Below are 24,548 nucleotides of genomic sequence, written 5' to 3' on the forward strand. Positions count from 1 at the left end.
GGCAGTCAGGGGGCGGGAAGTGGATAGGGAGCGGGGGCCAGGTTGTTTTGGGAGGCACAGCCTTCCCTACTCGGCCCTCCATACAGTTTCAGAACCCTGATGTGGCCCTCAGGCCAAAAAGTTTGCTCACCCATGCTCTACTGGCAAACCCTTTCTAGTGTAGACAAAGCCCTACTGTTCACAGCTGAGGGGAGCATATAGCAGGAGCCAAACTGAATTGGACCTGCTGAGGAAACGTGGCTGGTAAACAGGGCTGGGATAACCTGGGGACCTCGTCTAAAGGTGGGATGAATCATGGGATTCCACTCTGAGAGAAGTGCAGGTGATGGGCTTGTCCCTTGAAAGGAGTTCCCATGGAGTGAGGGGACAAAGGTACCGTTCACCCTGGAACCGTCACTGTTGTTCTCCCTGTCCCTCTTCATTGCTAGCTAATGGGGCAATGTCAGAAGGAGGATACTAACCAGTGTAGCTTTGGTTCCCCAAATGTACCATCTTTGCAGAGCCAGCATGGCCCTTCCCGCTCCCCTCTGTGGCAGAGGTTTAAAGGATGTGTTGGGAGAGGCAGGGGCTTTTAGACCCTTGGCTCTAGAATTCTGGGACAGAATGGGACTGCACACACTCTCCCAAAAGCTGACTGCTTTGAGATGGCTTCCACACCTGTGGTCCTGCAAAGTCGATATACCCAGAGAACAAAGGATACTTCGGTCAGGAACCCTTTATAATTTCCCCAGTGCACTGCTGATATAGAAATCTTGCTACACATTGATTAACGTAAGCGGAGAGGCAGCATTACATTGAGTTGGGGGTGAAATAGACGGAAGGAATTCTGCACTCACTTGACTAGGGAAGGTGAGAAGGTGGGGACAGCGTTGCATGATCCCAGTGAGCCTGCTGCCATGGAATTCCAGCATCCCTGCTGCATAATTTAGCTCTACAGGACGCAGGGTCTAGAGAGAGAGGCCACACAGGCATGTAGCATGTGAAGCAGAAGCAGTTAGCTTGCAGCTTCTGGAACAACAACTCTACTGACATTACCTTTTATGAAGCCATTAGCGCTGAGAGAATGATCCAGGAAATGGCAGCCAGCTTTGAACCAGACTGGTGTCAGACCTATTAATGAAATGAGCTCCCTTTCGCCTCTGTGTACAGTGCAGTTCTAGGGACGGTAAGCGAAACTTGTAAGCAAAACCTGGTAGGAGTCCCTGAAAATTCATCACAGCTCACTGGCTTGTGTTAAACTAAAGCCTATTCTCCTCCCCCAACCCCCACCCATTTTCAGACAAAGAGGGCAATGCCCCAAGTTACATACGTTGCCAGCATTATAGAGAAAGAGAGGAACAGCCCAACAGCTACAAACAGTATGGTGGCAGCAGCTAACGGAGAGCAAGGATGGTCCAGTGGCTAGAGCACTAGGCTAGGACTTGGGAGCAGTGGGTATTCCATGCTCTGCCACTGATGCCCTGCGTGACCTTGGGCAAGTCAGTTACTCTCGGTGCCTCCGTTCTTCATCTGTACAATGGGGATAATAGTACTGCCCTCCTTCCTGGTGGTAGGATAGCTAGGATAAAGTGGAGGTAGGATAAATTCATGAAAGATTGAATGTGGTCAGACACCAGGCTGATGGGGGCTGTATAAGAACCTAAAATATCTTTAGACAGGATGGTTGACAGATTATTCATGGGTCTGTGGCCAGTAGTAAGGTTGGTGCCCTGGTTCCATTAAAATCAATGAGCTTTTTGCCACTGGCTTCAGTGGAGCCAGGATTTCATCCTCTGTGTTTAGAAATTTGAAGTCCAATTGGTTTTATCTATTTGGCAAGCAATTATTTCCCCTGGTTTCTCACAATATGTGGCACAGAATCATAGGGTTAGAAGAGGCTACAAGGGTCATGTAGTCTAACCTCCTGCCAAGATGTAGAATTTGTTGCGTCTAAACCATCCAGGACAGATGGCGATCCACCCTCCTTTCGAAAACCTCTGGTAAAGGAGCTTCCACAGCCTCCCGAGGCGTCTGTTTCATTGTCCTACTAGTCTTACTGCTAGGAATGCACATTGGAAAAAATAACCCCAACTATACATACAACATGATGGGGGCTAATTTAGCTACAACGAGTCAGGAAAAAGATCTTGGAGTTATCGTGGATAGTTCTCTGAAGATGTCCACGCAGTGTGCAGAGGCAGTCAAAAAAGCAAACAGGATGTTAGGAATCATTAAAAAGGGGATAGAGAATAAGACTGAGAATATAGTATTGCCCTTATATAAATCCATGGTACGCCCACATCTCGAATACTGTGTACAGATGTGGTCTCCTCACCTCAAAAAAGATATTCTAGCACTAGAAAAGGTTCAGAAAAGAGCAACTAAAATGATTAGGGTTTTAGAGAGGGTCCCATATGAGGAAAGATTAAAGAGGCTAGGACTCTTCAGTTTGGAAAAGAGAAGACTAAGGGGGGACATGATAGAGGTATATAAAATCATGAGTGATGTTGAGAAAGTGGATAAGGAAAAGTTATTTACTTATTCCCATAATACAAGAACTAGGGGTCACCAAATGAAATTAATAGGCAGCAGGTTTAAAACAAATAAAAGGAAGTTCTTCTTCACGCAGCGCACAGTCAACTTGTGGAACTCCTTACCTGAGGAGGTTGTGAAGGCTAGGACTATAACAATGTTTAAAAGGGGACTGGATAAATTCATGGTGGCTAAGTCCATAAATGGCTATTAGCCAGGATGGGTAAGAATGATGTCCCTAGCCTCTGTTCGTCAGAGGATGGAGATGGATGGCAGGAGAGAGATCACTTGATCATTGCCTGTTAGGTTCACTCCCTCAGGGGCACCTGGCATTGGCCACTGTCGGTAGACAGATACTGGGCTAGATGGACCTTTGGTCTGACCCGGTACGGCCATTCTTATGTTCTTATGTTCTTATGAAGTTTTTCCTGAGATTTAATCTAAATCTGCTATGCTGTAGTTTGAACCAATTGCCTCTTGTCCTGCCCTCCATGCCAAATTTTCTCCATCTTTTCAATGGCAACCTTTCAAATATTTGAAGACCATTATGATGTCCATCCCATAATCTCCTTATTTCCAAACTAAGCATAACCATGTCCTTCAGATTTTGTTTATATGGCTTGCATTCCATCCCTTTGATCATCTTTGTCACTCACCTCTAGATCTTTTTTAGTTTCTCCACCTCCATTCTATACATTGGTGACCAAAACTGGACACAGTACTCCAGCTGAGGCCTAACTAGTGCCAAGTAAAGCGATACTATCACCTCCTGTAATTTGCCTGGTATGCCTCTGTTAATGCAACCTAAAATTGCATTTGCTTTTTCTTTGCAACAGCATCGCATTGCTGATTCACGTTGAGGTTGTGATCCACCACAACTCCCAGATCCTTCTCAGAAGTGCTGCTACCAAGTCAGTTATCCCCCATTCAGTATCTGTGCATTTGGTTTTTCATCTGTAAGTGTAGCACCTTACATTTTGTCTTTGCAGGGTGTCATTTTGTCTATAGCCCCATTCTGCAGTCTATCAAGATCCCTCTGAATCGTGGCTCTGTCCTCCAAAGTGCTGTCAACCCCCCTAGCTTTGTGCCATCTGCAAAGTATCTCCTTCATCCAGGCCATTAATAGAGCTGTAAACAACCCAGACCCAGAACAGATCCCTGCGGAACCCCACTTGAGACCTCCCTCCAATCTGACATCCTTCCACTCATAGTTACGCTTTGTTTGCAGTTGTTTAACCAATTATGGTAGTTCCACCAAGCCCGCATTTCTCCAGCTTACTGATCAGAATGTCCTGTGGGACTGTGTCAAAAGCCTTGCTGAAGTCCAGGTATATTCTCTCCACCGCTTTTCCCCCTATCCACCAAACCAGTTCCCTGTCAAAGAAGGAAATCAAGCTGGTTTGGCATGATTTGTTCTTGGCAAATCCATGCCGGCTGCTAGTGATCAGCCCTTCATCCTCCAAGTCTTCATAAATTGATTGTTTTATACATTGCTCTAGTAGCTTCCCAGGTATCGAAGTCAGGCTGACTGGTCTATAATCCCCCGGCTCCTCCTTTTCAAAGATGAGCACTACGTTAACCCTTCTCCAGTCATCCACGAGTTTGTAAAGGCTCTGATATTTCTTCAGCTAATTCCTTCAGTACCCTCTGGTGAATAGCATCAGGCCCTGCTGATTTGAATTCACATGCTGTGTTTCGTTTTGTTCCTTGTTACCATTCAAAGTGCCATCAAGCATGTCATCAAAGGTGCAAAAAAAGGTTTGTGAATTCACTTGTCCTACCCCATCTGGCTGTCTCTGCAACAAAGCCCAGAAACTGGTATTGGGCCAGGCAGTTCATATTTGTCTTACAAAAGCATCCAGAGGCACCTGTGTGACTGTAGCCTGTTATGCCATATGCTATACAAGCACATAGTAAAAGACAGTTAATGATGACTGGTTTATAATGTGTCAGAGACAACAAATAAAGAAAAAATAGATATTTAGAAGCTGGAGAGATCCTCTTCTGATTAGGGGAAAAATCAGTTGTGATTTAGAATCAGTAAAAGACATAAGTGCAGAACCTCAACTGATATACATTTGCATGGCTATTTTGATGTCAATGAAGCTATGCTAATAGACACAAATGCAGGATCTGGCCCACTATTATTTTTTATTTCTGCATGGTCTAATTAATATTTGTTGACTAATATATGCTGGCTAGCATATAAATATATATCATGTTAATATGTATTATCCACACCATATATGTATGAATGAATGTATGTATGAATTAAGCACCAATAACACTGAGCACAAATATTGCAACAGTGATATAGCCTAAACTGGCATATACCATAATCCTGTTCACTTTTGCTAAGTATTCCATAACATCTTGCATTTGCTGAAGTAAGCATTTGACATAAGCAGGTAGGAAATTTGTCAAAATCAAGATGCATTTGATCTCTGTCTTAGTACAAGCTAGGGAAGTACCTTCACGGCCCAGTATCTGGAATATTAAGATCTAAAACTGGGACAAACTGATGGGCTGGTTTTTAGGCGTGTGTCACTTACAAAATCATCATCATACATAATACCAGATAAAATATGTAACTTGGGGAGCCCACCTTCTGCATAAGGTGAATGTAACATGGCTGCATAGGACTGCTCTTCAGAGACTAACATCATCTAGAACCTTTTTCCTCAGGGCCGGCTCCAGGCACCAACCCAGCAAGCAGGTGCTTGGGGCAGCCAATGGTGAGGGGCAGCACGTCCAGGTCTTCGATGGCAATTCAGCGGCGGGTCCCTCGGTCCCTCTTGGAGCAAAGGACCAGCTGCCGAATTGCTGCTGAAGACTGAAGTGGAGGCGGTAGAGCTGCAGATCGCGATTGCGGCTTTGGTTTTTTTTCCCTTTCTTTTTCTTTTTGCTGCTTGGGGCGGTAAAAACCCTGGAGCCGGCCCTGTTTTTCCTGTACCCTATTAATAAACCTGACTGACGTTGGTGATTTGGTTTCTTGAGTATATTTCATAATGAACCAAAGCGTGGTCAAGCTATTGACTATAGAATTGATCAAAACATGTTTTTATACTCCTCCCTGGACCAGACATGGAGATTTTTACACCTGTGCTGCACAATTGGGTAATTTCACTATCAGATTTAGGAACACATGCTTCCTGTGATGGCTCTGGGAATTATCCCTAGAGTTATGCATGAAAATCCCCCATGAATGGAGAATAAACCTGTCCACGGGATCTAGGTAATATCAACAGCTTTACAAGAGGTCCACTATATTAAAGAAGTTGCAAAGAGCCTGCTAGAGCCTGAGTTGTTGTAAATCAGTGGTTTGTACCGAGCACTTTGCAAGACTCTTATGGATAGCCCTGGTGGAAAAACTTTCAACCAAACTTTTTTGAAAAATGCTTTTTCACCAAAACATTTTGCGAGTCCAGGGTGAGTCTCCATCCCCATCCAATAACCCAGTGGTTAGGGCACACACCTGGGATGAGAGAGACACAGTTTTAAGGCCTTGTTTGGCTGGATTCAGAGCAGAGGCATGAACCCGTCTCCCACATCCTAGCCAAGTGCCCTCAAACCCTGGGCTATGGAAGCAGTTTCTATGGCTCTGTGGATATTTAATTAGTTATATAAAGTGGAACACTGCCAAGATAGAGAGGCTGACTTCATAGCCCGGTATTCAGAGCATTTGCTTGAGAGGTGGAAGATCCAAGTACAAGTTTTTGTTCTTCCTGGTTCAGAGCAGGCACCCCTGGGTCTGCTACATCTCAGGTGAGTGCCCTAAGCACCAGGCAGTTGGCTGTTCTGGGGTGTCTCAGACTTTTTCACAATTTTTTTAAAGGCCTTGTCTTGTTTTCATTCTGCATCAGAATGAAACCTTGACATTTTTTGTGAAATGGAGTTGTTTTCTGGCCACCCCTACTCATGGCACTTTAGAGAATTACAACATGCCAATATCTAGGAATCCCTTCAGACAGCCCACCAGTGAAATGCATCCACCTCTGGGCAGCCACGGTTTAACAATGAACAATAACACTGTACAAATGTTTTAGGACAGGAAGTGGAGAAGAATCCTGTATCAAACTGAAAATACAGGAGGGAATGTAGAATGTAATTACCCAAAATGTAATTTAGCTGGGACACGCCAGCTCTTTCAAAAATTACCAGACAATCTTCTGCATGCAATGCCTACGTTTCCTCCTGGGCTCCCCCATCCAAGAAATGATTTGATCTGATTGTTTAGTTTATAAGAGCTGCCCCAGATCACAGCATAAGGTGTTATTTCTTACAGACGAATGTTATTACACTCGTAGACAAATTATTACACTCGTTATTATACGTGTAGACAAATGTGGTTAGAATAGTGTGTGTGTGTGTGTGTGTGAAGTTGATGTAATAGCAATGTGGAGAGAAATGTGAAAGGGTAGCTACGTGATGTAAACCAGAATCTTCTACAAGTGTTTATTCTACACTGTTTTCTGTTCCATTTGATTCAACAAGCAGCAACATAGCAAACACAGAAATACACAAAACTTATTTCAAAACTACTTTGGAAAAGGTCATACAAAGTTTACTCAACCAGTTAGTCATATATTAACACACTACCCTAGTGCATGTTACAGGAAAATGAATCAACATGGTTTTATCTCATCCTGATGTCAGTCAGTAGGGTTGTTTTGAGTGCAGTGCACAATTTTATAATTAGTACCTTCTCCTATTTCTAATATAAGAGAATGAAACAAAAATAAATTTTAAAAAGGTGTATTATTAATCTGACATGTATTGTGTGGCTTGTAAGCTTAAGAAACGTCAGATGTTTTCATTCCCAGGAAGCTGATTATGGGAATTTATTGAAATGATTCCTACCAAGTGCCGACACCAAAAGCCAGACACTGCTTAATGAAGGAAGGCAATAACATACATGTCAGGCTCTGCCTTGCTCTGAATTTGGACCATTCATTAGCCAGGCAGAACTGAACAGCCAGCCACTAACAATAATGGGTCAGGAGAGCATTGAGAGCGGCATGGTGAAACAGAACAAAATGTAATTGCTGATTGATACAATCCCATGGAATGCTGAAACAGAAGGAAGGAAGGCACCTGCCTCATTGCTTCCTGCACTGCAACCTCAAGAGCTGTGGCCGCTGCTGAAATGTACATGGTGCCTTGTTGTATTCCCAGGCGAATGTCTCTGAACTCAGCACTGTTTCACTTACTGTATTAATGTGTGATAGGATGTTAGTTTCTTTTTATTCATCCAGATCGCCCCGTATCACTGACCTGTTTCTTCATTATTTACCACTCTCCCAATTTTTGTGTCATCTGCAAACTTGATCAGTGGTGCTTTTATGTTTTCATCCAGGTCATTGATAAAGATGTTAAATAGCATTAGGCCAATTCCTGCCAGACCCTAATGGAAATAGACCCACTTGATGACAGTTCCCCATTTACAGTTAAATTTTGAGATCTATCAGTTAGCCAGTTTTTAGTTCATTTAATGTGTGCCACGTTAATTTTATATTTAGGTGCGTTTTTTTTGCTTGTGTGGCATTGAGTCAAATGCTTTACAGAACTCTAAGTATATTATATCAACACTATTACCTTTATCAGCCAAACTTGTAATGATATCCAGTTAGGATCTATTTTTCATAAATCCATGTTGCTTTGCATTAATTACAGTCATTACCCTCCTTTTGTTCATTATTAATCAAGTCCTGTGTCAGTCGCTCCATTATCTTGCCCAGCATCTATGTCAGGCTGACCGACCTATAATTATCCTGGTAATCCTGTTTGCCCTTTTCAAAAATTGGCACAACACTAGTTTTCTTCCAGTCTTCTGGAACTTCCCTAGGGCTATGAACCTTATTGAAAATCAGCATTAATGGTCCAGTGATCTCCTCAGCCAGCTCTTTTAGAACTCTTGGGTGCAAGTTACCTGGACCTGCTGGATATTTAAAAATGTCTAACTTTAGTAGCTTCTGTTTAACATCCTCCAGAGAGAGTTTCCATTCCATTAGTATCACCATATAATGAGACTGCATCATTTGTTTTCTCTCCAAATACAGAACAGAAATATGCATGGTTGTTCTCATGTCAGTCTTTGCTATACATAGCATGTGAACCATCTACTCACCCAGCATGAAACTGGAGATGGTTGCTCTGCTCTCAAACAGTGCAAGCAGAGACAATGTGCTCACCACATGGGAACCTTAATGTGATCCAGGACATGCCCACCCTAAACAGAAATAGCAAATATGCCGTCAGTGAGTGCTTTCCCCCTCAAAGTCTCCTCCATCCCTGACCCGGGGAAAGCCTTGCTTTCCTCAAATATAGCAGGGTCTGGTATTTGTGCTGAGGCCAATGGCTGGTGTTGCCAAATCCAAGACACCCAACCAAAACCCCCGCTTCACTCCCCTGCTGGCCTTAAATTAGCCTTAAATTCCCTGATTAACTGCTTGCTCCCAAGGGACCAGATTCTCATCTCTGAGCCAGTGACTTTGCAGGGCCTGAGTGGCACAGAGAAGCCGGAATTGGCAATACCTGGCAGCAGAGAGTTCCCTGATGACTGGAGCTCCAAAGTGGTATAAAATTAGCGGAGTTGGTTTCTGCACCAACTGACCCAGAACCCTCTTGGCACTGGAAGTGGGTCTGGGCATGGCACAGCTTCCATCAGCTCTGCCAATCCTCAGGTGGACCATGTTCCCTTATGCACAACTGGTCTAACTTAGAGCAGCTCCTGGGCTGCTCTAACTCACGCTAGGCTGGCGCAGGCTAACCCAGAGAATCAGGGTACCATAACCAGCTCTGTGACTCGTTTTCCCCCCCCTCCCCACACGTTCTCCTTCTCTGAGTGGCTCTCACCACAGCAGAGACTCAGTCCCTGAGGAGCACAGTTGTACTCTGTTTTGCTCACGTACACATGTGCACACACACTCACAGAGCCGTCTGTGCTCTGTTGTGTATCTGGAGTTTAATACGTTTTGGAGTGGGTGATACCTCAGGAACTTCATCTGCCCCTGTTGTTTTTATGGTGCCTCTGACACAGCTGAGCTCCCAGCATGTGGGGGGTGCTATTGCAAATGCTGGCTAAGCAGCCTGCCCCTTACCCACAACCCAGCCCCATGCCCCCAAACGCAGGGACGGGGCCACCACTCCCCAGCTGATCTGAAAATCCCCTGGACACCCAGCTGTGTGCTGAGCCCCATTTGCAGTGTGTGCACTATTGTCTCCCTCGTCCAAAGGGCAAGTGCCTTCCCCGAGAGCTGGAGCAACAGAGCTGAGATTGGCACAAAGCAGAAGAGCAGAGAAAGGCCTGGCCCAGAGGAGGCTGAGAGCAGGGGGCCGTTAGCGAGAGATCTAAGAGCATGTAGTACAGATGGATGGAAGTAACCACTTCTCTGGTGCTGTGGTTTGGCAGAACTGGACGGAGACCGCCTATACACTTTCATTTTGCTTGGGCTCTTGAGCACCACTAGAGAAATGGGGTTTCTCCCAACCAGCTCTGGGCCAACGAGAGAGCTGGTGTAAAAGCGAGTTAGCCGCAAACTGCTGGGTCAGAGGGCCTGGGAAAGACAAGGCCGGGCTCTTAAGAGGTGAGTGTATTCACAGCAACCGCCTCTTGGGGGCAATGTTCCTGTGACAGAATGTGGCATGCGTAGGATGCTAACGATGTAACTGTGCAAGATACACAACAAGGAATGTGACCTGTTAGACACATGAACATCTTAAAAACGAGTCTTGGTTCTTCTTAATGTTGGCTAAGAGCTGGGCCTGGAGCTCTGCTGTGGTCTCTGCCTGCTGAGCGTGGACCTCTCTGACATTTTCAGGCCAGGGTGTGTGGAGCTCCTCTGAATTCTCCGAGTGAGGGGCATGGAGCTCTCCTGGGTTCTGTGGTGCTCTTCTGGGTTCCCCATGTGTTGCTCCCCTGTCACACACCAGGGAGCCTCGTATCTGGCTCTAAGAAGAGATCCAGCAGCTCAGGAAGAGACCTAGGGTCAATACATAATAAAGGAGGAAGCTGGAGGCCACAAGCAGCTGGAGGCCACAAGCAACCAGAGGCATGAACAGGGCAGGCAGGTCTCAGGGAATCGCAGCAAAATCTTCTGCCCCATGGGGACATCATCAGGGAAGGTGACAGGGGCAGGCACTTCTCTGTGGTGTTGTCCAGAACGGAGGAGCTGGCAAGCCTCCTTGTGCCTACAGGCTTGGAGGGGGACTTCCTTGACCCAGACCTGGCCTGTGAGTGGCTGAAGCCTGGTGTGGTCCCCTCCTGCCATGGACTTACTCCCTTGTTCTTCCTCATCTACTGGTTCCGTAGGGTCTTAGGGTGCCCCTGTTTCTGGGCTAAGTTCTCCTGTTCTCCATGGTTGACTGGCCATTTCAGGATCCCAGGGAGCTCCTGTTCCCCAGCGATGCTCTCCCGCCTCTGGTCTAGTGGGCCTCCCAGTGTCCCATGCTGCTTCTCTTCATTCCTGTGCAATATGGTAGGGGCCTCTCCTGCCAGGTCTTCACCCTGGGGACCTCTATTATTGTCTTCTGCACCTTCACCCTCCTCTTGCCCAGGCTGGTCCATCTCCTCCAACAAGTCCCCTTCATCCTCTGTCCTGTGAACCATGGCCACCACCTCAATGTCCCCACAGTCCCCTTCCATGCTGGTGTCATCTGGGAAGAGGCGAGAGAAGTCATCCACCCTCACCCTCTCCAGCCCACAAGGGTCCCAGTCACTTACGGAGAAGCTGAAGAGCTCTTCTGCAGAACTGTGGAGAGACCTGAGAGTTAGGATCAGGTGGAGCTGTATATATAGGGGACAAGGTGCCCTGCCTCTTTTCCAGTACACAGGACGCCTGGGTTCTGCACCTGGCTCTGGGAGGGGGAATGAGCGTCAGTAGTTACAGCAGAGTGACTAGGAGTCAGAATTTCTGGATTCTATCCCACGCTCTGGCTGGGAATATTAACAACAGCCCCTAAAGGGAGATATCGAGATCCAGAGAACAACAAAAAGATAGGAAGAAACCCCCGCGCCTCCCCCATGCCTTTGTGTTAAGGGTTTAACACCCAAACCAATTCCCCTACCCCAACTAACCTATATCTCAGACAGCAGGGCTGAGACGTATACTGTAACCCTCTGTACCTGCCCCATAGCACTTATAATGGGAAGATCAAATTGGGCTTCCCTGTGGCCATTAATACCCCCCCAAAATAATGAAAACCACAGATTAGAACAGAGACTAGATGATAGAGCTACACATTTGTGCTGGGATGAGAGGTGAGTTTAGAGATTGGATAAAAACAGAGAAACTAGAGGTTGCCTTAGAGATGGAATTAGATTAGATTGATGATACGAGATGGATGGATGGTACAATAGAAAGGTGGATGAGAGATTGAGATAGACGGATGGATGGAATAGACCATAAAGATGACTCGGTAGGGAGGCTAGAGAGCGGGATGTATTAAAAATTGAGATGCTGACAGATACATAATGGCTAGGTTAGAGATTGAGATGGATAGATGGGAGAGAGATTGAGATATATTGATAGGTAAGTGGATGGACTATGGATTGTGATAGACGGGTGGGGAGATGAACGGCATGTTAGCTTTCTCCCCTAATCTAAGGCTGGTGAGAGAGACTGCCTATGTCTCTGCTGTCCCCCCACCCCGATCCTTTCCCATCCAGTCCCAGCCTAGCTTTGAATCTACCTCCTCCTCTTTCTCCCAAAGCAGCAGATCAGGGGCCCCCAGAAGGAGCTCCAGCATTTGAGCTTCCGCATGCTCTTTGACATCCTGGTATGGGCTAGAGCCTCTTGTGAATCAAGATTCAGCTGCAGCCTGAACCAGCTTGGGATCAAATTTTAGCAGGCCGGGGTGCCACGTAGGCCCTAGGTATCCTGTGCCAGGGCTCTATGATGCTATGTCCAAAGCCAGCTCATAGCTGAGTGATGTCACTACAACCTCTGAGCCGCCGTTAGCCAATCCTCACCTTCCTTCTCCAGTTCATTTGCATATTGCCACCTTATTAACTGAGCTGCAGCAGCAGAAAAAGCGACAGGGACGCAAAGGCAGACCCATGGCCTGATGGTCAGAGGTTCTGAACACCTTCATACCCCAGTGAACACAAGGGATGCTCAACCCATTTGAGAATAAGGCCAGGAAACCCTCCTGAGGAGTGAGGAAGCAAAGAAGTGTGTGTGTGTGTGTGGGGGGGGGTGTTATAGAGGCCCAGTGCTAAGGGGATTGAAACGAATGAGAGGAGATAGAGAGATAAAGGGTGGAGAAGAGATGGCTATATTAGAGATTGATCAAAATGAATGGATAGATTAGAGACTGGGATAGGTGGAGAGAGGAATGGTTAAATATTTTTACGGCAGGCTGAGAGCCTCATGTAATCACAGGACTCCGGGAGCTGGAACTTCACAGGGAGAACACCAAATAGGGCAAGACCCGAGATGACGCGCAAGAGTTGCCAGTCCTGGGGATTCCCTATAGGCTGCGGTGTTCAGACACTTTTAAGGAACTATGGAGAAACCCTGTGAGTTGATGGAGAAAGCCCTCTAATTGGCTGTCCTTCCCCACTTCTTCATCCCTTCTGGAAAGGCAGCCAATCAGAGATGCTTCATGGAGTGAGGAGCTTCCTCTCTTGGCAAATGGAGCAGCCCTGCAGAGCTCTCCCATCCCATCTCTCCCACAGGCCTGGGGCCTACTGCTCAGTCTCCTGCCCCCCTGGTGGCTCCGCAACAACCCGGTCCAGCTCCAATGCTGCCCCCTCCAAGGTTGGGATGTGGGGAACACACTCCTCCTTGCATAGGGACTGACTTCCTCTCTTCCTGGGGGGGTGCTTGACCCCGGTTCCACCCCAGGCCCTGCCCCCACTCCATCTCTTCCCCCAACCCCCCACCTGCCATTTCCTGCCCCCTCCCTGGCCTCTTCCTGCCCCCGCTCCTCTCCCTTCCCCCCAGTGCCTCCTGCATGCCACTGAACAGCTGATTGCAGCAGGCGGGAGGCAAGGGGAGGAGCTGATTATCTGGGCCACCAGCAGGCAGGAGGTGCTGGAGGGGAGGGGGGCGCTAATCCACTGGGCTGCTGGTGGGTGCTGAGCACCTTTTTTTTTTCCCCTCCCCATGGGTGCTCCAGCCCCAGCACACCCATGGAGTCAGCGCCAATGCTGGCTCATCCTGGCAGAGAAGGGTCCAATCGAACACCTCTGAACTCTGGGGAAGTTCTGATCCAGACGCAAATGTCACCACCAGCCTTTAGCACTGGAATGGGGCATGCAATAATCCTGGATCTTAGAACTCTGGCACTTTGCTTCAATCACCTTCTCTGCTTCTTAGTATCCTGGGAACATGAAAAGTATTGCTGCAAACTCTGGGGCGAGTAACAAACCTGGTCAACCCTTGCTAGATGGATCCCCACATTGCTCGTACGTGGCAATAGAAAGCCTTTGTATTTGCTTTATATTTGGACCTCAACATTCACTTGCTGATATTTTTTGGAGGTGGAAAAAAGGGAAACATTAATTCCTATGTGCATACATAGCATGGTACCACCGTGGGACAGTGTGTCCCATGATTAGGCTACAAAACTGGCATTTGAGAGACCCACGTTCAGTTCCTTGCTATGCTCCAGAATTCCTGTGTGACCTTCGGTGTGGCTCAGTGCTCCATTCCTAAAATGGGGATGATAGCACTGCTCTGCCTCCCTGGATCAATACACCACAATGTTCCGAGGTGCTTGATGCTATGTGACAATGGGGTCTATATAGGGAGCTGTGATAGAATTTTGTATGGTACCATCTCCCGATCCCATTTACAGTCAGTCTTTGAGTGTCATGCTCACCTATGGTTGAACTTCTGACATGATCTCTTAACAACCAAATTCCCTTGCTGGAACTCCTTGAGCACTTTAGCCAGTAGCTGATGCATTTCTGCGAGGTAGATGGCACCCCACCTTGCACAGTTTGTGTGGTCATATCTCATGGAAAATGGCAGCATACAACATGCATGCTGAAGCTCATTTTGAAGCCAAAGCGTTGCTGTGTCAGTAATTTTGGTGCTCTCACTCTTCTTCATCACAAACCTCATAAATGGGATGTAGCAAGTCAGGTGGTACTTGCCTTCAGCAGCTATGAAGTCATTTATTCCAGCTAAAGGAACACTCATTTTGTGGTCAAATACAGCTGCCTTCATTACCTGTGCTCTCATCTTGAAAGTAGTTATAGAGATGAGTCTCTGTTTAAAGTGCACTTCTTGACAAAACATGCAGCATCTTCCATCCATAGGTTTCACAGAACTGGACTCTCTTGTATTAAAGACACTGGTGTCTTTAGGGATCGCCACAACTCGCCACATGTGATACATCAGTTGCAGATGCTCTTTCTTTCTGCAACCTCTGGATTTTGCCTTTGTCAGTGTATTGGGCATAGCAATTTCTAGGCCACACAACTCTTCACTGTCTGTTCTGAATGAAAGATGAACTCGGTTCTGTCAACGGCCTCTCTGTATTTGACATCTTGCAGTTTCCTTCCAATGGCTGTTGCCTCCTTTATTCTATGTAATTCTTGTTCATCTTCTCCATGCACATCTTTACTTGGTTCTTGGCAAATAATGCACAGACTGTGGGAAACTGGCATGGATCTCTTGAAACTGACTACCAGTTGCATGGTTTACCTACAATTGTAACCAATATGAGTATCATAAACCAACATTTCATCTAACTACTGGTGCACTGTCTATTTATTAAAAAAAAAAAAAAAGACAACCCCAAACCCATCACTTCTGTGTTAATTCTGTTCTAACTACAAAGTATTATGTACTATAAAAACAAATACCAAGCATGAAAGAAAATGATTTCACGTTATAGGAAAAATAACTTCTGTGTCTGATTAACTGATATTTAATATTATGATATATGGATAATTAAATGCTATAAAAAGTCCATGACCATGATGTGTCTCTACTCATTTCATTTCTTAATAGGCTGAAAAAGAATTATGTCAAACAGCTTGATTTTGCTGACCAACTCATGCACAGGCTGTTGGTGTATCAAACATTTCCGGTGAATGTTGGTGGCCATATTTATTTGCAAGTTTGAGAGTCTAAACATCAAAATTCACCTTGGTAACAGCCATTTTTTAAATAGGGCAGGTTCAAATTATTTTAGAAACTGTTGTCACCATCTTTTAACAAAAAATGCCTCTGGACTCTTTGTAGAGGATTGATTTCTGAAATTTCTGTCTGATTTAGTAGTGAAACTGACCTGACTCTTGTTGTCAAGTTAACAAGAGTCTGGCCAATATCACTGCTGCTTTTTCCCAATGGGCAGCTGTGGAAATGACAAGAATTATGTCAGATTCAGTCAGCAGCTGGGCTTTCAAGGCTCCCTGCTCCATGGCAGCCAGCTGCAAGGGAGCCTGAAAGCCTTGGAAGCCCAGGGAGCTCAGAAGGCCACTGTCTGAGGTCTGTTGGAACTTTATTGAACTGTTCCCACAAAACAGCTCGTTTTTGATGAATCTGAAAATTCCAATGAAAAGTTTTGTCAAACTTTTTTCCGACCAGTTCTCGTGAGCACATTATAGGAGATGGCTAGTAACGTGAAATGCTTTGTACTGGTTTATCTTTATGAAAACAAGTTAATTGTAGCCATGGAGGGTAGAATGGGGATCAAATACAAGAGGCAGGAAACAATGAAGAGCTGCAATCACTATGTTTCTCTCTTTGGTATTTATAGAGCACAAATCACCAGATTCTCTAGGCCCTGAAACACAATAAAATAAGAAAGGCATAAGCCTAGAGGCCAAAGTGGGCTCAGCTTTTTGCTCTTGGTCCTTGGATTCTTTTTTCCTCTAAGTTTATTCTATTATCAGTCAGTATGGAACTATGCATAGGGTGACCAGATGTCCCATTTTTAAAGGGACAGTCCTGTTTTTGGGGACTTTTTCTTATAGAGGCGCCTATTACCCTCCACCCCCTGTCCTGTTTTTTCACAGTTGCTATCTGGTCACCATAACTATGCTGTTCATACCTATCAAGACTTATAGGACAGTCAATAGAGTCTTGTGGTTTACTGTGCTGAAGGCTGCAGATAGATCGAGTAGGATGACCACAGAAGTTTGACCTTCATCTACAGAAATGAGACTACTGATGTGTGTTGTATAGGTCTTTCCTATGGCACCACCCAGTCTGAGGCCATGGTTCAGCAGAGCTCTTAAATATGTGCTTAACCTTAAATGTGGGAGCAAATCTATCCCTGTTCACCAAAGCTCTTAAATTCCTGTTTGAGTGCTTTGATGAATAGGGGCTGGATTTAAACATGGGCTTAAAGTTAACTGATTCAGAAAAGCGCTTCAGCACATGCTTAATTCCTATAGAGAGAGAAAAAACCCCTACGTTAGCTAACTTAATTCCATGGTGTGGAATTTTCCCACTCATGTGCGGCCCCGTTGGCCTGACTGGATCTGCCCCCCCAAATATAGAAATCAAACTACACCTATGCTTGATTTTAATTATTACTGTGCTTATCAGTATAAACTCTTTTCCCATCCACATCCCTTGCAGGTTCCAAAAGGATGGATGCATTGTCCTCCAAAATTATAAAGCCTAAATATTCTGTGCTAAATCCCTGGAAGTCTGCAGGAAAGCATAAACAGAGGCCTCTGCGCTGTTCTATGCTGTGTACAGGTCTTCTTGTATCAAAATAATATTACACGTAAGTAATAAGGGCTTTGAGATCTCAAAAAAGGAGACTCTTTGACCTTTCACTACCGAAGTTTTAAAATGCATGGGTCTTATTCTCTTTTTGTTTACAGGAAAAACACAACTGAAATCAGTGGAGTAAATGGGCGTAAGGGAGAGGAGAATCAGTCCATTGCCTAAGGATTTAATGAACCTGCTGAGTTGCCAGGTAATGAAAGGCTGGGAATGTGGATGATTAACTCACTGAAACAATACCATGGACACCAGAGAGTCTTCTTTCAAAGCCTTAGCTATTTACTTCAAATATTGGTGTCTTTCTAACTAGCTTTGCTATGAGCAGAAAGGGAGTGCTCATTTACTGCCCTAATTAATGGCATAACTTGTAATTATCCAGGATACTACAGGAGATCACCACAAAATGCATTACAAGCAGAATGACTGAATACCTGCTTGGCTAATTGGAGAAATTTTAAAGGATAAAGTTGATGTGTTAGTTAATATTGGTCATGCTAAATCGGTCTTGGCTAGCACAGAGCATTTCGTCATAGGGTGGTCCAGTTGTGTAGCCCTGAGATCTGCAAATTAAAGGGCCCTGTGCAAAGGTGAAGTATTAGTGCAGTCATTGTAATACTATCAGCTAGACAGGTGATATTAGTTTGTGACCAGTAGGTAAGATGGTTTTATCACATCCCAGCTTTGCTGAACCAGTGGTTCTCAACTTTTCCAAACCACTGTACCCCTTTCAGGAAGCTGATTTGTCTTGCGTACCCCACGTTTCACCTAATTTAAAAACTATTTGCTTACAAAATCAGACATAAAAATACAGAATTGTCACAGCACATTATTACTGGAAAAAGTGCTGACTTTCTCATTTTTACCATATAATTATAAAATAAATGGTTTGGAATATAAATATTGTACTTAGGTTTCAGGGTATAGTATGTAGAGCAGTAAAAACAAGTCCATTGTCTATATGAAATTTTAGTTTGTACTGACTTTGCTCGTGCTTTTTCTGTAGCCTGTTGTAAAACTAGGCAAATCTCTGGATGAGTTGATGTATCCCCTGGAAGACCTCTGCATACCCCCAGGGCTACGCGTCCCCCTGGTTGAGAACCACTGCGCTAAATTATAGCAAATGCCCAGTGTAGCACTCCCCATCTGCTGTTCTCATAAATGTCACCCTTCCCCACCATCTTTACTGTGCTTATCCTCACAACACCCCTGTGAGGCAACATCCCTGTTGTACAGTTTGGGATCTGAGGCCCAAAAACCCTGAGTAACCAAGACAAAGTCACACAGGAGAGTCCATCGAGAGCAGGGAATGAAACCCCAGGCTCCTGAGTCCCAGGATGGCACCCTAACCTCTGGGCCATCCAACCTGCCCTCAAGACTCCTCTTATAACAAGCCCCACGCCCCATTTCACATGCTCGTGTTTAGGTTATGAATGTAAATGTGCAAATGTCAGGAAATGCCACGGTGTCGAGTTTGGGAGAAAATCTCTTCGTGACACATGCATTGTATTTTCTGTTTTTGTCATGCTTTAGATCTATTAGGTTAAGATTTTCAAAGATGCCTAATGGGATTTGAATGCCCAGTTCAAATAATGACAATGGAATGTCCAAATCCTCTATGCAGCTTTGATTGTCAGACCTTCTTCCCTTTTGTGTCGGACCACCACGAACAATCAGCGCATATCTCCATATCCCTGTTGCTCCAGCCAATCATGTCCATACCTAGCCTTTTGTGGGGCACCCTCTGGTAGAGTCCACTCTGGATGGAATCACCATAGGAGGTTAGAGGCCCACCAATGGGTTATCATGATGGGGTCAATGAGGGTCCCAACAGAATACCAGCCGGTTGGAGCAGAGGACAATCACAAACACTCTGAAGAGATTAGCTCAGTCCATCCGCATGTATTCCATGAGGTCACAATGTGATAACTGGACTACCAGGTCTCTGTAAGAAGTCAGAGGGGATGGTTAACTATCCACCAGAGTGGGTGATCTGCATCCTGTTGTGGGAAGAGTAACAGACGCTGGCTGAATCAGCCATCTGTGTGGGAGGGAAACTTTGGGGCCGAGGCTGTCTTTTTGTTCTGTGTTTGTACAACCCTAGCACGATGGGGTTCTGGCCCATGACTAAGGCTCCTAGGCTTTACAGGAATACAAATAATGAATAGTAATAATAATAAATACCTGACTGGCTGTGTTGTTCATCTCCCCTGGTAGGAGAATGGAAATTCTGTGAGGGCTTCCATTCAGCTCAGGAGTTCTCATTTCGGCAGAAGTCTGTCTCTCTTCTGCTCCAGGCACTGGGAAAGAGGTGAGTGGAAGATGAAGGCACTTGTGTCAAAATTTAAGAAAAGTCAGGGTAGAGGATCTAGTGGTCTCTTCTGGCCTTAACATTTGTTATTTCATTGTTTTTACAAAATATACATTAACTAAAAGGCCATGACATTAACACAGCATGCTATATAGGGGGGAGGGATAGCTCAGTGGTTTGAGCATTGGCCTGCTAAACCCAGGGTTGTGAGTTCAATCCTTGAGGGGGCCACTTAGGGATCTGGGGCAAAAATCAGTACTTGGTCCTGCTAGTGAAGGCAGGGGGCTGGACTCAATGACCTTTCAAGGTCCTTTCCAGTTCTAGGAGATAGGTATATCTCCAATTATTATTTTTATTTATAAAATATTACCAGAATTAATGAAACCTACATTACCATTGAAAATACAAATCAACAAAGTGCATTTTGTGATGTTAGCCTTGCTTTTGGTAACACTACTTAGTGGTTTGTGAAAAAATTCTCATTTGCATAAGGACTTTCAGTCATTAATGCAAATGAGTGAGGTTCTACTGCATTACAGTTGACTAATTACTGTGTTTCGCTGGCTACAAATTACTGCTGTGTCTTTTACAGAAGTGATAACTAATTTCAGAGCTTTTTCAACTGCTGCTGCTTTGTGCACGGGGCATTGTGAGCTGGATAGTGGCACTCCGACCATTGTTGTCTTCACGAAACGGTTGTTCATGATCTGGATGGGAATGGTGGAAGAGTGAAGGGAAGGTAACTGCCAGTGATCTGCAATCCTTTGGGAGCTGAAAAGCGATCCCATTAATTCCCAGGGTCAATGGTAGGACTAGTTGAAAGAATGGGTTGGGGGAATCACAATTTAAAAAACTGATTTTTTTCTTGTTTTTGTTTTCCAAATTTTGAAAATATGCCAAATGTTGAAAAAGTAACACTCGTTCCAAAGCTCACCAAAAAATGAGGGGGGAGGAGAAATAGTTTTTGGAGGAAAAATTTATCAGAAATTTCCCTGACTTTATTTTTTCTTTTTTAATTTGGAACCTTTCAATAATTTCTAAGAAGTGGCTGGTGTTTTAACAATCCAGGTGCTAACCAGTGGCTGGGCTTACGTTCAAGAGAAAACTCAATTAGTTTTCAAAGGAAACAGCAGGAGGGTTTTATCCAGTTGATCCTAAAAGTGCATTCCCCCTTGCAGAATTAAGGGAGATTAATACGGGGTGTGATGCTGATGCATCTTGTCCTTCCCCTCTGCCCCTCCTGTCTTCGTAACCCAACTGCATAGCTCCCGCTAACCAACCCCTTCTTCCTTCTGCTCACCCACCTGTCTGGCCATCAGCCTGCTTCTCCAACTCTTGCTCAGCTCTCTGCTGGGCCCCACCCAGGCATGCACTCCCAGCTGAAATCCCTCTCCCCAGCATGGAGGCCAATGTTTAGAATAGTATAGAATCATAGAAATAGGGGACTGGAAGGGACCTCGAGAAGCCATCAAGCCCAGCCCCCTGCACTAGACTAGGGATCAGCAATGTTATCTGGTAACGGGAAGGGGTGAGCTGGTGGATCTAGATTCAGTCTATACAAAAATCCCAACCCTCCCATGTATTGAGAAAATCTCACTGACCTCTTTCTAGCAAAGCCGTAAATTCAAGCAAACTGTATTGTCCCTGATCTTTCCTTCCGCTTCTAAGCTTAGCTCTGCAGTGTCACAGACAGGTTGTGTCTACACTGCAATCATGGGGTCTAGTTGCAGCTCATGTAGACATTCCTGAGCCAGCATTAGTCGAGCTAGCTCAGGTCCTGGAGCAGTGAAGTTCTGCTGATGCATGAACTGTTGCAGCTTAGCTGTTCTGGTTAATGTTAGCCATGCTAGTGTTAAACTGCTGAGGACTGGCGATGGATTTGAAGAACGCGTTTACAGGCCGGAGAAGAGAGTGCTATATCTGTATAGCAGCCACATCCTAACTCTTTGGGGTGCTCTCACTTTGACCTCTTTTTCACATTCAGTTAAGGCTGCTGAATTTTTAGATGCTAATTGATTAAATGTTCTATAGAGCCTTCCCTGACCCATGCACACATTTTATCTGACAACGTAAAAAGGACGGTGAGCAGCAGAGCATCTAACTAGTAACAGGAAAGATCAGCACCACTCTGATCCTTGCATCTACTCTAATTAAATGACTTCAGCGGGTACAGTACGTTTAGCTCACCCAGCCAGGCTGCAGAAAGACACCAGAGTCTCCAGTGAAGCTGCACCACCAAGAACTGCTTGTGTCAGCCAACATGCGATGTGCTGATCTGGGGCTAGAGTTTAACCCAGGGAACGCTACATAGCCCAGGACCTTGCGGGGCACAGAGAACAAACAGCCCATTCCCAGCAGGTTCAGAACACCATCTCCGCTCTCCGCGAGCCGTACGAAAACTGGAAAGAGTCGTGAGACGATGGCATTGAAGGAGGAAAGAAATATTTATCTGCTGGCCAAAATAAAAACTATGGGAAAGGCCCCAAAGAGCGATGACAAAGCAACTGATTTTACAAGGGCAAGGTACTAAGTGTCTGGGAAGTGGCCCTTTGCTGTGGCTTACTGGAGATGCGGAGCTAAGCGACAAGCACTGCTGCGTCCCTGATCCCTGAGGGAGGGCTGAATAGCCAAATCCTTGCACTTCCTTTTGCATTAAAAAACAAAATAGGTATGCTGTAGCGAGTTGGAGTGGCCTCCCTCGGTGGCTGACAGAGAGGAACCATTCTCCACCCTCTGGTGGGCAGAGCCAGGCCGGGCCCACACTTCACGCCAGAAGCAGAGGGGTGGAACCGGAAGTATAAGAGGCTGGGTCCAGGTGAGCTGAGCGAGAGACAGGGAAGGAGCTGGATGCCTGCGCCTTGCTGCTGGCCTCCGCACCAGGGACCGAGCTGTACCAACCCCTGCCCCTGGAGGAGGACCACGAGGGAGGGGAACTGCTGGGACTGCCAGCGTCCGAGTACCCCGAGCAGACTTAGGACCCACGAGCAGTGGAGTTTTGTGGGCAGGTAGGGGTAGGAAGGAGCCCAGATGAACCCGATGCTTGTCCGGTTGTGTTGCTGTAACCAGGGTCAGCATGTGGGTGCTTGGGGTGGAGACAGCGCACAGAGCTAGGCGCTGAGGGAGGGACATGTCGCCACTTCCGGGGAGCCAGTAGGGAGCCCCCTCCGAGCACCTGTGTCACCCTCCTGGGTCGCCCCCCCCACAAGCATCCGCAGCGCCCCCCTGGGGCCATCCCCTGCCACAAGCACCTGCAGCACCCCCCTCTCCAAGATTTAATCAGGGGTATACAGTACAAGTCACGGACAGGTTACAGGCCGCAAATTTTTGTTTACTGCCCGTGACCTGTCCATGACTTTTAATAAAAACACCCATGACTAAAACGTAGCTTTACTCATCAGACATGTCAAGTCTAACATCTTAGTTATTTTCACTTTTCCACTATGGAGTCTTCTTTCAAGTACTTTTATAACCCCTTATCATTTATACTTTTATAAAGATTTATTGCATAGAGCTGCAGTCAGGTCCATCAAACACTTTTCTGCAGTGCTGACAGGCTTTCTAGCGGCCACGCTTTGCCTGGTTAACACTTCGTGACCAGCCCAAAGGAGTCTCTGAACCCAGAGCTGAAAGGGATGTGAGCAGTGCCAGTCTCCAGAGCCACTGGAAAAATATCAAGATTTGGGAGTGTGGAATCCAAACCGAGGCGCACAGACAAAACATCTCTTCTGGGAAAAAGAGCCAAGCATCTCACTTTTATTCCAAACGGGTGAGATGAGGCGGTTGGACTGGTTTCGCATCGGCATGAGAGGCATGAATTAATCACACCCATCGTAGGCCTATTCTGCGTGTGTAAGAATGTGGAGCAGTGGAACAGAAGGCAGGAAGATGCCCATTGAATAGGTTTAATAGACACAGAACTGCTTTATTTATAAACTTGATCACTTTAAAAGCTCACACCCTGGCTGCCGGAATTAAAACAAATCCCCAAGTGGTAAGCTGCAAAATAGGTATGGCACAGCCTCCCTTTCAAACCACAGGAAGCCCTGGTATCCAGTGCCGTAACTAATATTTTTTTAATCGTACCAGCACTTTTATAGCACCTTTCATCCTGAAGGAACCCAAATTGTTTTATATATTCTGCAAACTCAGTGTAGTAATTGCTTCTCCTGCAACTGAAATAGATACCCCTGAGTGTAGCAGCTATTTAACAACACACACAAGACAACACAACAGGTTAGTCCAGGAACTGAAGAATACTGTATCCATTTGAAAAGGCTGGGAGAATTTAGGCAGACAGCATGCTAATTACCCAGATTGGAGTTTGACCAGGACACCACAGTTAATATAAGGATCAAGAGTGCAGGCTCTCATCTGAACTCAAAGCATAGTGCTAGGGCTCTGATTTAATGCTAACCGAGAAGGAGGAATGGTCTCTGCTGAATTACATATACTTGGATGTCCTTTGGAGGTTTTCCATCCATACACTGACCTAGGCTAGCGCTGCTTTTCTTGTAAGATCTGACTGGATTTCACCACACTGTTGTTTTGACTGTACACCCAACTGCTAGAAAGCCTGTACACCCAACTGTACTCTGGTACCCAGCAAAAGAAAGCAGCAAAGAGTCTTGTGGCACCTTATAGACTGAGGCCTGGTCTACGAAAGATTTATTATTAAGTACTGTTACGTAGTTTTAAAACGTGCTTTGGAAGTTTGTGAGCTCAGATCTAACTGGACACATACAGACACAGGCCCATGATCAGGCTCTCTTAAAATCAAGTAGACAGTCACAGGTTACCCTGTTCTGCGAGGAAACTCGCTTTCAAAGCCTCCCTGATGCACAGCGCTTCCCGCTGGGATATTCTCTCGGCACGCCAGGCGATTTGCCACCTCCCAAGCAAAAGGTCTCGCCCTTGCTCTCACATAGATTGTGGAGCACACAGCAAGCAGCAATAACTACTGGGATATTCTTTTCGCTGATGTCCGAGCGAGTCAGTAAGCTCCGCCATCTCCCCTTGAGACGTCCGAAAGCACA

The 24,548-nt window shown here is 45.8% G+C and overlaps 2 protein-coding genes across 6 annotated transcripts in view; one reads left to right on the forward strand and one right to left on the reverse strand.

The window, feature by feature from the left end:
- SLC24A3 (solute carrier family 24 member 3) overlaps window positions 1-24,548 on the forward strand; it is a 380,232-nt gene that overhangs the window by 1,934 nt on the left and 353,750 nt on the right. For 2 of the 4 annotated variants that reach the window (XM_045010654.1, XM_045010658.1), the window contains exons 1-4: window positions 12,539-12,683; window positions 17,055-17,205; window positions 17,306-17,400; window positions 19,422-19,515. In XM_045010654.1, the coding sequence (XP_044866589.1) occupies window positions 17,335-17,400; window positions 19,422-19,515 (160 nt within the window). In that variant the 5' untranslated portion in view covers window positions 12,539-12,683; window positions 17,055-17,205; window positions 17,306-17,334. Of the gene's footprint in view, window positions 1-12,538; window positions 12,684-17,054; window positions 17,206-17,305; window positions 17,401-19,421; window positions 19,516-24,548 lie in introns of those variants that run through there. The other 2 variants (XM_045010656.1, XM_045010657.1) reach the window with 2 other exon arrangements.
- Window positions 10,035-19,060, reverse strand: LOC123366849. Of its 2 annotated transcripts, XM_045010661.1 has the most exons (3): window positions 18,927-19,060; window positions 14,338-15,167; window positions 10,035-11,261 (listed from the first exon to the last, which is right to left on the reverse strand). In XM_045010661.1, the coding sequence occupies exons 2-3, from the start codon at window positions 14,919-14,921 to the stop codon at window positions 10,808-10,810; spliced, it is 1,038 nt and encodes a 345-aa protein (XP_044866596.1). In that variant the 5' UTR covers window positions 14,922-15,167; window positions 18,927-19,060; the 3' UTR covers window positions 10,035-10,807. The 2 variants fall into 2 exon arrangements, with proteins under 2 accessions (XP_044866596.1, XP_044866597.1); XM_045010662.1 differs by lacking the exons at window positions 14,338-15,167; window positions 18,927-19,060 and adding an exon at window positions 12,202-12,322.

The sequence above is a fragment of the Mauremys mutica genome, chromosome 3, assembly GCF_020497125.1.
Source record: "Mauremys mutica isolate MM-2020 ecotype Southern chromosome 3, ASM2049712v1, whole genome shotgun sequence".
Lineage (NCBI taxonomy): Eukaryota > Metazoa > Chordata > Testudines > Geoemydidae > Mauremys > Mauremys mutica.

Coding starts and splice junctions, on each gene's coding strand:
- LOC123366849 (XM_045010661.1), bottom strand. CDS start 14,921: ATGCCCAATACACTGACAAAGGCAAAATCCAGAGGTTGCAGAAAGAAA. Junction 11,262..14,337: donor TGTCAGAAGTTCAACCATAG/GTGAGCATGACA, acceptor GTCTCTCCACAG/TTCTGCAGAAGAGCTCTTCA.